The 15703-nt window shown below is 46.6% G+C and overlaps 1 protein-coding gene across 2 annotated transcripts in view; it reads right to left on the bottom strand.

Annotated features, from left to right (window-relative positions):
• Positions 1-1427: 1427 nt before the first annotated feature.
• SLC27A4 (solute carrier family 27 member 4) overlaps positions 1428-15703 on the bottom strand; it is a 32869-nt gene continuing 18593 nt past the window's right edge. For both annotated transcript variants that reach the window (XM_033137862.1, XM_033137863.1), the window contains exons 6-14: positions 15206-15275; positions 14730-14821; positions 14057-14166; positions 13033-13242; positions 12781-12907; positions 8416-8553; positions 6449-6613; positions 4828-4974; positions 1428-2084 (exon numbers count right to left, since the gene is read on the bottom strand). In XM_033137862.1, the coding sequence (XP_032993753.1) occupies positions 1927-2084; positions 4828-4974; positions 6449-6613; positions 8416-8553; positions 12781-12907; positions 13033-13242; positions 14057-14166; positions 14730-14821; positions 15206-15275 (1217 nt within the window). In that variant the 3' untranslated portion in view covers positions 1428-1926. The remainder of the gene's footprint in view (positions 2085-4827; positions 4975-6448; positions 6614-8415; positions 8554-12780; positions 12908-13032; positions 13243-14056; positions 14167-14729; positions 14822-15205; positions 15276-15703) is intronic.

Here is a 15703-nt window from a genome sequence, read left to right as displayed (position 1 = left end):
ATGCATTCATGGGGTCTTATTTGCACATGCACACTGGTGCCATCCTGACAGTACACTGTGCCGTTGTCAGTGGCCGGCTTGAGGAAGCCAAGCAACCAACATGCCCCTCCCTGTATCTTTGTTCGTGAAAATCACTTGAGAGCAATTTGAAGCGCGGGGGCGAGCGCACACCTTTCTGAGAATGCAGGAGGTGGGAAGGCCACACCTAGCAAAACTCAAGAAACAGATGGGATTCACCCCGACACACAACTGCTGAGCACACGGATGAAGGAGAATTTTTTGCCTCTCCTCTGGCCCTTTTAAAGCTCCCCCACCCCTAAAGGAGAAGTGGAAGGAAGACGTCTGTGTTCATACGTGAGACACAGAATGAGATGCTGTTGGCCAGACTACTGCACAAAAAAAGAAGAAGAAAAGAATGAAAAGCCAACCAGCTTGTACGGTGGGCAGAATGGCAAGCTTGCCGTTAACCCTTCTTTCTGTTTCTTTAAAAACAAAATGGAACTTGTAATAAATTGCAAAAAAAGGAAAAAAAGAAAACCCCCCACATACATACAAATAAACATCCATTTGTGAAAGTAAAACCAAACCAAACACACCACACATATACCTGGAATAAGTTGAGTCACTGTGCCCTTCCTGCCCACTCCGCAAACTAGGGACAATGCAGTCACAAGAGAGAGACAATCTCTCTTCATAAAAAAAATTATAACCGCAACCTTGGCAAGGGAGGAGGATCAAAGGTGGACCCCAGAAGGCAGAGGGGCTCCACTGAACCCAGAGTACCCAGACATGGTGGAGAAAGAAAGCACCATGGCACCACCTAGAGGCGTAATGAAGCAGTGCAGCCCTTGTGGGTCCTATGGGGAAACACAGAAAAGGGGCAAAGGGAGATCATCAGGGCCTCGTCCACAGTATAGATTTAAAACAGTACCGTTCCACTTTTAACTGTCGTGGCTTCCCCTCCCAAGAATCATGGGAGCTGTAGTTTGCTAAGGGTCCTGAAAGTTGTTAGGAGGCCCACCCCCTTCACAGAGCTATAATTCCCAGAGTTCTCTGTGAAGAAGAAGAAGAGGAGGAGTTTGGATTTGATATCCCGCTTTATCACTACCCGAAGGAGTCTCAAAGCGGCTCACATTCTCCTTTCCCTTCCTCCCCCACAAGAAACACTCTGTGAGGTGAGTGGGGCTGAGAGACTTCAAAGAAGTGTGACTAGCCCAGGATCACCCAGCAGCTGCATGTGGAGGAGCGGAGACGCGAACCCGGTTCACCAGATTATGAGTCTACCATTCTTAACCAATGGCTCTCAGTGGCTCTGTGAAGAGGGACTGCAGCTCTGGCAAGGGAATAGGCGGCCTCTTGACAACTCTCAGCACCTTAAACAAACTTTAGTTCCTAGAATTCTTTGGGGTGGGGGTGGGGGTGGGGGTGGGAGCCATGGCTTTTCAAAATGGTGTGATATTGTTTTAAATGTCGAGCGGTGGATGGGGCGTGGGAAACCGGAGGGCAGAGCCTTTGAAACTGACACACTGACCTAGCATGCTCATCCCAGAGGAACAGGAAACAGCATGGCCACTGTTCCAACCAAGTAGAAAATAAAGCCATAGTGCTTCTATGCTTTGGTATGCATCAACCTGCACCCCACCCCAGCTGCCCCCCCCCTGCAAACCATATGGCAAGCTTCCCTCACAATGGGAGTTATAGTCCAAAACTCCTGGAGGGCACCAGGTTGGGGAAGGCTGCCACTGGCCATCGTCTTCTACAAAAACTGATCAAATCATAAACGAAACCAAAAGCCAACTCGCTGTGCCTCCCCCCTTTTGTTAAATCTCTAACCATCACTGGCTTTTCCTTTCCTATGCAAACTCCAGTCCCACCACCCTACCCTAGACAGAGGGACAGAAGTCACGGAGACGATCCGGGGCTGTTTCACAGCTTCATTTGTCCAGACTGGATTCTCTCAAAGATGTCCTCGTTCAACGGGAGGTAGCGGCACTGCCGGGGCTCCAGGAAATAAAGCTTGTCCTTCACCACATTGGGATCATATCCCTCCTTACGCAGGTCCATTTTCTGGAACTTGAAGGTACCTGAGAGCAGAGTAGATGAAGGGAGGCAGGAGAAGAAGAAGAAGAAGAAGAAGCGGTTAAGGGGTGTTGTCCTTGTGTTTTCTCCTCAGCTCTTCATTGTAAAGGGAAAGCGAAAAGTAGGGTAACAAAATGTATGCCTAGGGGCACAGGAAGGAAACTGCCTTTTACTGAACCAGCACAGCATTGTCCACACTGATTCGCAGTGGCTTTCTGGGGCTTCTGGCAGGGATGCAAATGCTCTGCCACTGAGCCAGGAGCAGTACCCTTGCTGCCATGCTATACGTTCACCAGTTACAGAGCTTATCTGACGTCAGGACCAGCCCTACTGAGACAGCTACTGTACCTCTAGCAGCAGGTGATGGGTGTAGGTGTGTGGAGAGCAGGTGTGATGTTTTGGAGGACATTCTGTGCCCCTCCAGATTGGTGCTTTTGGGGGTGGGTGGGTTGTGTGTTGTTCTGCAGCATGTCACTGATGCAATAATAGTGTGTTATTGAAGGTAAAGGTAAAGGGACCCCTGACCGTTAGGTCCAGTTGTGGACGACTCTGGGGTTGTGGCGCTCATCTCGCTTTACTGGCCAAGGGAGCCGGTGTACAGCTTCCGGGTCATGTGGCTAGCATGACTAAGCCGCTTCTGGCAAACCAGAGCAGTGCACGGAAATGCCGTTTACCTTCCCACCAGAGCAGTACCTATTTATCTACCGGTACTTGCACTTTGACGTGCTTTCGAACTGCTAGGTTGGCAGGAGCTGGGACCGAGCAACGGGAGCTCACCCCGTCGCAGGGATTCAAACCGCCATCCTTCTGATCGGCAAGCCCTAGGCTCTGTGGTTTAGACCACAGCGCCACCTGCATCCCTAGTGTGTTATTAGTGGTGGATTTATACCGAACTGTCCACATATCCTTCCGCTTTATAAGTTGTTCTGTGTCGCGATAGAGAAAAACTGATATTGAGGATGGATAAGATATTGTTAGAATGGGAAGCCAAATATGAAATGGTTAAATCTGCTATGATCCATTGGGCTGGGGATATGGGGCATAATACAGAATCAGAACCATAGGGAAAGTTGTGGAAATCTGGGCTGAAATTCACAGCGTGTTATACTTTGAGGGGAAAGTTTATGAAAATGATACACAGGTGGTATCTGATACCAAGTAAGTTGGCAAAGATGTATAAATTTGCACCAACCATCTGCTGGAAATGTAAAGAAGCAGAATGTTCATTTTATCACATGTGGTGGATGATTAAAGTGGCTAAAGACTTTTGGGAGATGATCTATAATGAGATAAAAAAGATATTTAAGGTAACTCTCCCCAAAAGAAACTGGACATAAAAAACAGACTGACTTTAACGAGGATTGGAACATGTTTACAGATTATTTTAAAACAAGGTGTAAACAAGACACAAATAGGATTTGACTGAGAACAGCAGTGGAAAGGACGGTGGAGGTTTTCTTTGCAGAAGCGATGGCATGGAGAAACTATAATATGCAGCACATGGAGGAGGCCATGGGTTGGGGAAGGGGTTTGTGGTCGGATCCTTCTTGCAGGTTTCCCACAGGCATTTGGGTGGCCAGTGTGAGAACAGGAAGCAGAATCTTCTTATGTTCTTAGTTATAAGTAAATTAACTGAACAGATTCAGATAGCAGGAGGCAACAAGAGAAAGATAAAATGGTGGGCAGGGCAGAGTACTTTTCTTTTGTTTCAAATATTCAGGCTCAACTTCAGGAATCAGGCAGCTGCCATGGTCCTGCCAGGGATCACCACTGTCAACGCGCCCCAGGAAGCCATGCCAAGCCTGCTGGGTCTGAAAGCCACCATATTATATGTCCCACAATGCCTCCTGTATTGTGCCACTCCAGGGATTGTGGGAAGTTAAAATGGCCCATTGTAAGAAATCTAAAATGGTGGTTCATAGTCAGCTACTGCTTCTGCTAGGTGAGAGTGGCTGGGGGAAGAGGTTTAGCTCAGTGGTAAGGCACCTGCTTTGCATGCAGAAGGCCCCAGGTTCAGTCCCTGGTATCTCCAGGTAGGGCTGGGAGAGATTCCTTCTTACGGTAAGTGAGATCACAAGGATGAGGCCCTTCTCTGAGTACCACCAGCAGTCAAACAAGCCATGTTTTTGCACATGGGCTTCAGAAGCTTTACTCCTGCCAACACTCCAATCTTTTCGGTGCCAAGTCAAAGCATTTCTACTTTTAAATCTGCTTTTACAGACTCTCTTTGTTTTTTGATCTGGTACTTTATGCAATTCCTAATTCGTTGCCTCTCAGTTTTAGTGTTGTGTGAAGGATATTGTTAGTATTATATTAAATAAGATAAATACCGGTAAATGAAATAGTAAGTACATTGCATTGCAATATATAATATAATATATAATATAATAATATTATATTACATTCTCCAAACCTGTCCTTCATATTGTGTTGTTGAACGATCATAATTTGTCAAGGAATTTAGACATTTTCTTCCTTCAAACCATGACCCAGGTTCAGCTGACGCAAGTCAATATTGTGGCTTATTTGTTAGAAATTGTATTAAATAAATGCATTTGTGCTGAACTACATTCCAGAAAAGTATTAACAGCTCACATGTGGAGCAGACAGGAGTCTCCTTTTCTGTAGGTGCAATTTATTTACAGACGGATTTTACACTGATGTGGCTTCTGAAAAACGTTCCAAGAAAAACTCCACGTTCCGCAATCAGATTAAAGCTTCTTATGTATCTCTGTCAAGGAGACTCACTTGTCTTGTGCACTTCCAAAAGCAGACGCAGGAAAACAGGACGGGCGTAAGCAGGCAGCGCCTTCTTCATTTCCTCTGCGAAGCTCTCCAAGTCACAGGAGTGGTCTGGATCCACAACTGCTGCCATCCCAGCCTTCCCTTCAGCTCCTAGAACACAAAAAAACACTCTGAGGTTTCTAGAGCTACTCTCATAGAGCTTCTAGAGCCCTCTATTCTCCTGTGGTTTCCAGCAACTGGAATTCAGAACCATTGCCACCTCTTACAGGGAAAAAAAAAGGCAGATATTCAGCCCCTGTATATCGGCCGGGACCGGGTGGAGAGGGTGGCTGTACCCAAGTTTTGGGGAGTGACTATTGAGCAGGGTATGACTTGGAGCGCAAATACTACTGAAGGCCCAACAGAGAATTTATTTCCTCAGACTTTTAAAGAAGAACAATCTGAGTGAGAGACTGCTGGTGTCCTTCTACCGAGGCTCCATAGAGAGCATTCTTACATATTGCATTTGTGCTTGGTTCTCCAGTTGCACAGCCATGGAGAGGAAGGTACTCCAGAAGGTCATAACACCACTGCCTGAAAGATTATTGGTCACCCTCTCCCATCTTTGGAAGAACTATACAGCTCCCGCTGCCTTAAAAAAGTAAACAGTATTTTACAGGATCCATCTCATCCGGGATACAGTCTTTTTGCACTACTGCCTTCGGGCAAGAGATATAGAACAATTAAAGAAAGAACAAATAGATTAAAAAAATGGTTTCTACCCCAGAGCTACAACCATCTTAAATGCTGTAACCAGATAATATGACCTTGGAGAGTTGTGATGGGTGTGTGTGTGTGTGTGTGTGCATGTGTGGCTGAAAATGTGTTTGTTTGTTTTTTGTCTTGTTTTTATGGGATGGCATTCAATTTCGTTGCACTTGTACAACGTTGTACTTGTACAATGACAATAAAGAAATCTTATCTTATCTTATCTTAACATCTCTGACTGTGGAGGCAAAGCAGAGCCATTGTGGTTAGCAACCATTGGTAAGCCCTCTCCTCATCTTCTTCTAAAGCCACCCAAGTTGGTGGCATCTCTGCCTCCCCAAGACCGGTGTATGCAGACTTCCGGCTTGTGGGATCAACTTTAGTTTTGTAAAAGTGTCTCAAAGTGGGATCCAGTTGCTTGAAGGAGTGGAGCCAGACGTACCATGTCAGCTCAGGAGGAAGCCATGTACTGGGATGACTGCACATCACTCCCCTTAATAGTCAACACAGGCGGTGAGTGCCAATAGTTATGGAACCAAAATGGTGCCGATGATAAACAAATCAAACTGGTAGCTCAGGGGGTGCTACCAATTATCTACAGCACTATATGAGCCATTCAGCCAAACAGACTCTCTGTAAAACTACAAATCTGCATCTGAGTGCCCGCATGTTTGGGATTCTAACAGGCTAAATTTAGGGTTTGGAGTGGAGTTTTTACTTGGTGCTATTTTAAACAGCATGGAGTCAGAAACTCTTGCTGATCTGCCTCAAACAGTCCAGTGAAATACCAGTATATATAGTAATCAACTTTCTGCCCTGCAGGAAAAGAAAAGGGCAACATTGGAGGAGAACCCCAGAAACGCTTGCCACCCATTACCTGGAACTTCCACCCCGTAGACCACGACATCTGTCATGTTCAGGATGCGACTGAGCATCCCCTCCACCTCCGTCGTGGAGACGTTCTCGCCCTTCCAGCGGAAAGTGTCTCCTGTGCGGTCTCGGAAGAACATGTAGCCCAACTCGTCCATGATCAGCACATCACCTAAAGGGAGCCATTGAGGGGTGGGGTTTGGGAGACAGAGAGAAAGACCTCACAGTAAGATGAAAGTGTGGTCCTTTGCCACCTACACCTTTATCACTACAGCACCCAGAAGTTGTTATTTGGTTGTAAGTCGCTTTGGGTTGCCCTGTGCGACTAGCAAATAAATAATTTAATAATAATAATAATAATAATAATAATAATAATAATAATATAACAATAATATGAAGGAGGAGGAGGAGGAGGAGGAGGAGAAGAAGAAGAAGAAGAAGAAGAAGAAGAAGAAGAAGAAGAAGAAGAAGAAGAAGAAGATGACAAAAAGCTGTTTATATCCTGGCTTTTTCCCAGTCCAGGACCCCATACACGCTTACACAGATAAAACAGATCAAGCTAAAAACATAGAAAAGAGAATAGTTAAAATATAACTAGACCCTAATGGGAATAAAATTTTATAAAAAGATCCCTTGAAAACACTGACAACAGCAATAAACACAACACGGCACCAGCCCTTTTCTCAAAAGCCATCAGTTCCCAAAGGGCTGTTGGAATAGGAAGGTCTTCACTTGCCGGCAGAAGCACAGCAAGGAGGGAGCCAGTCTGGCTTCTCTAGGGAGGGAGTTCCAGAGCCTGGGAGCAGCCACCAAGAAGGCCCTCTCCCACGTCCCCACCAGGCGCACCTGTGAGGGTGGAAGGAATGAAGATCTCTTGAAGATCTCAAAAACCAGGCAGGTTCGTATGAGTGAATACAGTCTTTCAGATAGTCTAGACCTAAGCCGTGTAGGGCTTTATGGGTCATAACCAGCACTTTGAATGGTGCCCAGAAGCAGACTGGTAGCCAATGGAACTGTTGGAACAAGGAAGTCACTTCCAGGTAATTTTTAAAACCACTCTTTCTATGAGCCTTCCACCCCCAAAAACAGTCCAACGAGGACTGAGTGTGTTTCATGGCACATTGGTGGTGGAAACAAACAAAACCAGGACAGAGGGAGAAAGGATTGGAGTAGGAGCTGTTCACACTGCAATGTTTTGTTGCAGGGCCCCTCGCAAAACCCAAAAGAGCATTCTGATCCTCCGTTCTTGTCCATGGAAGGCAAAAAGAAGAGTTGGCCCATGATGGCCAAACTGGGGCACTCATCCCCAACTTGGTGCTCACCAGAAGATGCCCCCGTATATAAGACAACCCCTATTTTTTTGAACCCAAATTAAGAAATCAGTATTTTAAACCTCAAACAGAACAACTTTGAGCTTTTTGTGGGGAGATTTCCCAAAGTTGTACACAGAAAAATACAGTATTTCTTGGGCTATAATTCCTGCTGTTCCTGACCATCAGGCCAGGTTGATGGGGGCTGATGGGAGCTGCAGATTTTTTTAAAAATTAACCCTGCCTTGGGTTATTTCCTCCTATTTGTCAATTGTTCTACACTTCTTTAATAATTTTTAAAAGAAATAAAATGTATGGAAAGCACCAAGTTGGGAAGGTTTAATAGAGTCCCCAATGGCAAACTGAATGGGAAAGTCAATGGATTCCAATGGCAATTTGGTGAAGACAATGTCCCAATATCCTGATTCACTTTAAGGCAGCTCCCGATGCTATTAGGGGAAAAGGATGCGGCTTGGTGGCAGAGCATCTGCTTTGCATGCAGAAGGTCCCAGACTCAATCCTTGGCACCTCCAGGCAGGGCTGCAAGGGAAGTCACTGCCAGTAAGTGCAGGCAGATTGGTTGGAAGGCAGAGGGTCTTACTACCGGTACCTGGGAAAAGGCAGCTTTGCACAGAGGCAGCAGGATGTAGGAGGAGGGCCTCACCTGTGAGATAGGCACAGTCGCCTTTGGTGAAGACATCACGGGCAACCTTCTTATTGTTGGCCTCATTGTTCAAGTAGCCGTCAAAGCGCTGCAAAGGATCGCTCTGGATAATGCGCCCAACCAGCTGGCCTGGCTCTCCTGTGGGCAGAGAGGGACACCTTACATGGCCACCAGATAACAGCAATGCAAGAGGAGGCAGAAGAGGCATTTGGCAAAGAGCAGCAATGTCATGGGAAAGGGCACACGCGTCCCCTGAGTTAGAAGGAGAATTGCTCTCCACCTGGACGTACAGGCCAGGAGCCTCCTGACCCTTGGCCTTCTTTTGCTCCACATTATCTTCCTGCTGCACTCCAAAGCATTGGAACGAGATGAGAGGGACAAATGATTAAGCTGCAAGTGTAGGCAAAATAAGTTCTCATATCCCATATTTATATACCACATTTCTTCCGTTCTGGATCCCATGGATCCCAGGCAGACATCCATCCATGCACTGACCAGATCCCGGCTGGTAGTGGCCTCATGAAAAGATAGATTTTCCTTCCATTTATAACAATGACAACTAAGCGTCTTGTTTCACCTTAAAGATTAACAGAAGCTTTCGTGCATGAAGGATTAACATCACTTGGCAAAACTCTCCGAGGACAATGTCCCCATCTCATGTTTCCCCTGCACAACTTCTGTCTTCACACAGCTCAGAAAATCCCACTTTTACTTTTTAACTTGATGAACTGCATTTTCCCCAGGTACAGATGACCCATTGCTCTGCTGTTCAGTGGATTTGGGGGCTGGCTACCACAGAGCCTAGGACTTGGCGATCGGAAGGTTGGCGGTTCAAATCCCTGTGACGGGGTGAGCTCCCATTGCTCGGTCCCTGCTCATGCCAACCTAGCAGTTTGAAAGCACGTCCAAGTGCAAGTAGATCAATAGGTACCGCTCCGGCGGGAAGGTAAACGGCGTTTCCATGCACTGCTCTGGTTTGCCAGAAGCGGCTTAGTCATGCCGGCCACATGACCCGGAAGCTGTACACCGGCTCCCTCGGCCAGTAATGTGAGATGAGCATAACAACCCCAGAGTCGTCTGTGACTGGACCTAATGGTCAGGGGTACCTTTACCTTTACCTATGACTTATGAAGACTACTCTAGCCATTTCCTTCTCTATGATCTGTGTCCTCTCTCTAGGAATCAACTCGTATCAGTTTAACCTCTCCCTTTACAAATAGTATAGTATTGCTTTTATATCCATTTATTTTCCACTAAATTGCATTAGGGAGGCAATCATAACTCGAAATGTAGCAAAAACAAAAGACCATGGCATAGCTCAGTGAGTAAAGAATGAGACTCTTAATCTGAGGGCCATGAGTTTGAGCCACGCGTTGGGTAAAAAGATTACTGCATGGTAGGGGGTTGGACTAGATGACCCTTGTTCTCCCTTCCAACTCTACAATTCTATGATTCTATGATCCATTCCCTCATACTTTGGTCTAGAATGATCCCATCACCACACTGGGAGCTGGGAAAAGAGGGACAGTCTATCTGGCTACAGAACATTACAGTCATACCTCGGGTTACGTACGCTTCAGGTTGCGTACTTTTCGGGTTACAAACTCTGCTAACCCGGAAGTGCAACCCGAAGCACGCACGATTCGCACATGCGCAGACGGCACACCGAATTTTTCGGGTTACATACTTTTCGGGTTACGTACAGCGACCCAGAACCAATTAAGTACGTAACCTGAGGTACCACTGTATTTGGATTAGAGCCACAGAGATCTGTACTGGGCATGTGTGCTCATACACAAACACAAACACAAACACAAACACACATTCATCAGAAGTGCTGGAAACATCTTTCTTTAAAAGGATTTCCAAGCTTTGAATTAGCTCAGTCGATGAGTAGATGACTGAACTAACAGCAAAATCCTCTGTATGTTCACTCAGAATGAAGACATAAAATCATGACAGATTAAAACAAGGTATTTATTCATATAACACCTTGAAGCTATTAAAGCTTCAGCTGCTTAAAGATAAAAGTACTTTGCTGATATCACTCATTGTTCCCCAGAAAGAATCTAGTGCCTAGATTGTAGGGTCTTCATTTATAAAGTTTATCAGTGCCTGGCAATCAAAAGCTAATTTGGCAGGGGGAAAACAGGTTTCTCTCTTCCAGTGTGGTGCTAGAGTGCCCTCTAGTGGAAAGGTGGGCAAACTTCAGACTAAATTGTATATCTATATACCGGTACTGTATTTTCCCTGTATAACATGCCCCATGTATAAGACGCCCCCTATTTTGGGGGACACAAATTTAAGAAAAAGGGGTGTCACCAAAGCCGACATGCATCTGCCCGCTTACAAACAGCAGGCAGCAATCGCACGCTCCCTTGCCAAAGCGGCAGCCAAACCTAAACAACCCTTCCCGCAGCAACCAATCACCCACCCAATTTCCGTAGCAGCTGCCAATCCAAAGCAGCATTTGACACAGCCAATCACCAACAAAATCACCGCTGACAAGCTCCTACTCCTGCAACCAATCACCCGTCCCGTCCCCACGCACAATCCGTGTATAAGACGAGCCCCGTTTTTAACATTAAAGGTAAAGGTAAAGTGACCCCTGGCCATTACGTCCAGTCGTGTCCAACTCTGGGGTTGCGGCGCTCATCTCGCGTTACTGGCCGAGGGAGCCGGTGTACAGCTTCCGGATCATGTGGCTGGCATGACTAAGCCGCTTCTGGCGAACCAGAGCAGCACACGGAAACACCGTTTACCTTCCCGCCAGAGGGATACCTATTTATCTACTTGCACTTTAATGTGCTTTCGAACTGCTAGGTTGGCAGGAGCAGGGACCGAGCGACGGGAGCTCATCCCGTCACAGGGATTCGAACCACCAACCTTCTGATCGGCAAGCCCTAGGCTCTGTGGTTTAACCCACAGTTATTTTACAGTAAATAATCCTCGTCTTATACACAGAAAAGTATAAGACGGTAACATTTATGAAGCTGGCTGCTTTTCAGTAGGCCATAGCTAAGATTAATGGATATAATATCACTAAACTGTGGTTAATCTCGAATAGAAGCAGAAGCTCCCAGCCTTCTCTTTGTGGCCACACTGTCACTCATACTGTAACACTAAACCTAGGCTTAGCTTAACTGTGTGCGTGTGAACCAGGCCCCTGAATCCCAGGACTTTTAAGTGAAGTGTCATCCAAGGTCTATGGAGCTCTCCCTCTCAGGGCAGAGCTTGAGTTGGCTGTAGCTTAAGAAGCATGGTCATCAGCCCAGAAGGAGGACAATGGACAGAGGAGGACTGATCTCTGTCTCTCTGATACGGTCTCATCTGACCTCGGTCTTATCCTAACTCCTGGGGACCACTGCTCCATCTAAAAGACCTGCAAGAACCCACAGTAGTCCAAAGGTTGACTGATGTGCTCCACTTCAAGGATGAATCACCTGCCACCTCCACTCGTCGAAACCCCCTCTGACGTTCCTCCAATGAAAATGGGGACGTTACATTCCATAACGATAATTTTACTATTTATACCCCACACACGTTCCTGGGTCGTCCCAGCCACTCTGGGCAGCTTCCAACATATATAAAAACACAATAAAAGATTAAACATTAAGAAAAAAAACTTCCCTATACAGGATTGCCTTCAGATGGCTCAGGGATTGGATAACTCCATACCCTCCAACATTTTACCAATGAAAATGTTCCTGGAAAATAGGGACACTTGGAGGGTCTGCTGTGACCTATTTATTTGTTTATATACATACCCCGCCCATCCAGCTGGGTCTCCCCAGCCATACTGGGCGGCTTCCAACAAAATATTAAAATATTAAAATATCTCCCCCTAAACTTAAGGTAACTTCAAATGTTATTTTCACTACTACTGTATGTGCATTTTTACGAACATTTCAGCCCTGTACCAGTTATTTGGCCGGAGACCTACACTGCAAAATCCAGGAGATTCGGAAGGATGGCTGTATTAGCTTTGCACTCCAAGGCAAAGGTGGCAGCAGATGCAGCAGGAAGGCCAGAGCTGCTGGGAGCCCATTGGGGTTCTGCTTGGATTTCGCAAGGGAGAGGACCCAGCTGCTAGCAGTGACCCAGCAGAGGACTAGAAAGAAGAGAAACTGGCAGTGGCTATGCAAGTCTCCTAGGCTCCTCTGGACCTTTGCTGGGTTCAGCAGCTGGCTTTGGAGCTCCCTCATCTCCTGCTGCAGAACCCCATGGGCTCTGCTCCCTCCCCAGCTTCCATGCCACATGGAAGTCAGGAACACAGTGCCCCAGCCCTGCTGTTCTCTCCCTCCTATTCTCATTCAAGGATTACCCAGCTGCTCTCCACCCTACTGTGCTGCTACCCAGCCTCACCTGGTTTGCACCGTATACAGAGCCCGTCAGGTCCCCGGATGAGCTCCATAGTTTCCTCATTCACTCGGACTAGGTTGATGGGGTAAATGTTGGGAAGGATCCTGCTATTGAAGCCACAAGCCCCCAGCTGCAGAGGAGAAAATTTTGGAGGTCACCACGGAAGCAAAAGTCTGGGGCCCAGGGCCAAAAGCCAGGGCTCAGGCACTCTGGGCAAACACCAAGCAATGCCTTCAGCAAGAAGGCAGCCCTTACCTTGTTGTCAAAGTTGCCCACACTGCAGTTGCACTCGGTGGCTCCGTAAAACTCGGCTATCTGGGGGATGCCGAAGCGCTCAGTGAACTCCTTCCAGATGGAAGCCCTCAGGCCATTGCCCAAAGCCATCCGGACCCGATGCTTCCTCTCCACCTCTTGAGATGGCTGGTTCAACAGGTACCGACATATCTCCCCAATATACTGTACGATCTGATGGCAGCAGTAGAGGAAGAAGTAGTCAGGGAGAAAATGAGATGCATGGCACTAGGTACCTACATGTGGCAGGTAAGCAAGCAGTCTTCTACCTTTGAAATGATAGCCTTGATTCTCACGTGGGCCCCTGACAAATTTGTACCCTGTCCATCCTCTCAAAGAGCTAACGTTTTAGTTCATGTCTCTCCCACCTTTTTAGGCACAGGATGTTAAATGAAATGCATTCAGCTCTGGAAATAAGGCTTGGAGAAGGCAAGCCCTTAAGAGCCCATAGATCATTTAATCAGCACAAAGCCTAGTTTAAGAGCAATGTTTTCATCTGGAGCCTATAGATATGTAATGAAGGTGCCTGGAGAGCCTCCTTGCAGAGAGTGTTCCACAAATGGGAGGCCACCACAGAAAGGGCCCTGTTCTCGTGCTGCCACCTTGGCATTCTTTGCCTGCATGAGATGAAAAATCTCCAACTCGCTATCCACCTTACAGGTTCTTGGTGTTCCAGCTACTGAGTCAATCCCCTGACTCTTAAGATGCTTTGAAAATGTGCTGCTATGTGTTTGCCTTAGGGAGGAATTTGTTGCTTTGTCTGGTGTTTTGTTGTTTGTTATATAAAAACACACACACACGCATTGATGATGATGATGGTGGTGATGATGATGAGATTGGAAGACCATCTGTCAGGCATTATTTAGCTGTGAAACCTGCACTGCAGGTGATAGGACTAGATAACCCTTGGGGGTCCCTTCCAACTCTACAATACTATGGATCTCCTCTTTGCCCCACCCGCGCAGCCGTGGTCTCAGCCCTGCCTCACCGTACAGTTGTATTTCACACAGTCTTCCCAGAAGTTAGAAGCTGAGAATTTCTTCCTGATCACGACCGTCATCCCATGCAGGAGGCATTGGCCAACCCCAACAATGTTACCTAGAAGGGAAGAGTGAGAGGCAAACCCATTTTAGCCAGCAGGAAATCTGGAACTAAAATGGTGACTGGCCAGCTTATGAGAAGCAAGGCTTTGCTGTTCTCGGTTTGGCTCAGACCCAATCAACACAAGACCCCAGGGGCATGATCTTGGGAAGGGAAGAATCCAGCATGCCAAATCAGTGCCTGAGTGGGAGAAATCACCTGGGAATCACATTCGGTGGGTCACTCCAGAACCCTGGAACTTCCTTCCTCTAAATAATAACCAGTGTACAGATTGGTGGGTAGGACACAGGTTCTGAATGCAGAAGGTCCCAAGTTCGATCCCCAGCACCTTTGGGTGGGGCTGGGAAAAGCTCTTGTCTGAAATGCTGCTGTTGCTGCTCTTGATGGACCAACGGTTTGACTTGGCGTAACACAAAATCCTGTGTTTCTATCAATTCCCTTTATTTCACCGGGACATTTTGTTCATGGTTCAGCAACGATATAGCCATCACAAAAGTGAAACAGATGGGTTAAACGTAAATCACTGGAAAAGACCAAAAGGTTAAAGGTGCAAATGTTACCTGCTGCGTGATATAAGGGGAGGCAGTCATAGACCACATCGTCCTGTCGCATGCGGAAGCCGTTGAACACCAGGGCTGCCATCCGGAAATACCTGAATTGGGAGACCAAAGAGAGAGATCAGTATCTGTCTGGAAACCAAGCCTTATGAGGAACAGCTAAGGGAGTCGAGTATGTTTAGCCAGGAGAAGAGGAGATAGGATAGCTACTTTCAATTGCCTCAGGTTTCAGGAGCTTTTGGGGGGGGGGTAGGACAGTGAGGTATGGGCACCACACAGCCTGCCCTGTGCAACCTAAGCTTACTTCTGAGTAAATATGCACAGTATGGGGCTTCTATGCTTTCAACCTGCTGTTTTGGATTTGGGTTTATAATAAACTTAGTCCTGTTTTTTTCGAGAAGCTGAGTAACACAAAACAGGATCGACTGGGAGTCTCCTCACCCCGACGACACAGACTGACCCCTAACGATTTTGCTCACCTGCAGTGGACAATGATTGCAGCTTTGGGCAGCCCAGTTGTGCCTGAAGTGTAGATGTAGAACAATCTATCTGCAAGGCAAAAGGATGTTGAAAGCAGGGGCGTAGCAAGGTAAATTGGTACCTGGGGGCAAAAATTTTTTTGTCTCCCCCCCCCCCAGAGGCATAGGAAGGTCAGGTGGTACCCAGTGCAGAAAATTTCTTGTCACCCCCCATTGATCCCCCCCCCCGCAAAAATGGTTTTACGTTATTTCATATTTTCTTACAAGGGAATAATAACAAGTAATAATAAAAAAAAACTTTTATTTATATCCTGCCCTCTGCAGCTGAAGTCAGGCTCAGTGTGGCTAACATCAGATACATAACATTAGTATAAAATCAAACAATAATTAAATTACCTCCTAAAAACATCTCGAAATCAAATTAATGTCTAATTAGATGTCTTTCCACAGGGTTAGGGTTGGGAACAGTAAGTGCTCCACTGAACTGAAATTTCAGCC

Source organism: Lacerta agilis, chromosome Z (genome assembly GCF_009819535.1).
Source record: "Lacerta agilis isolate rLacAgi1 chromosome Z, rLacAgi1.pri, whole genome shotgun sequence".
Classification (NCBI taxonomy): Eukaryota; Metazoa; Chordata; class Lepidosauria; order Squamata; family Lacertidae; genus Lacerta; species Lacerta agilis.
This window is presented reverse-complemented; position numbering and strand designations above follow the sequence as displayed.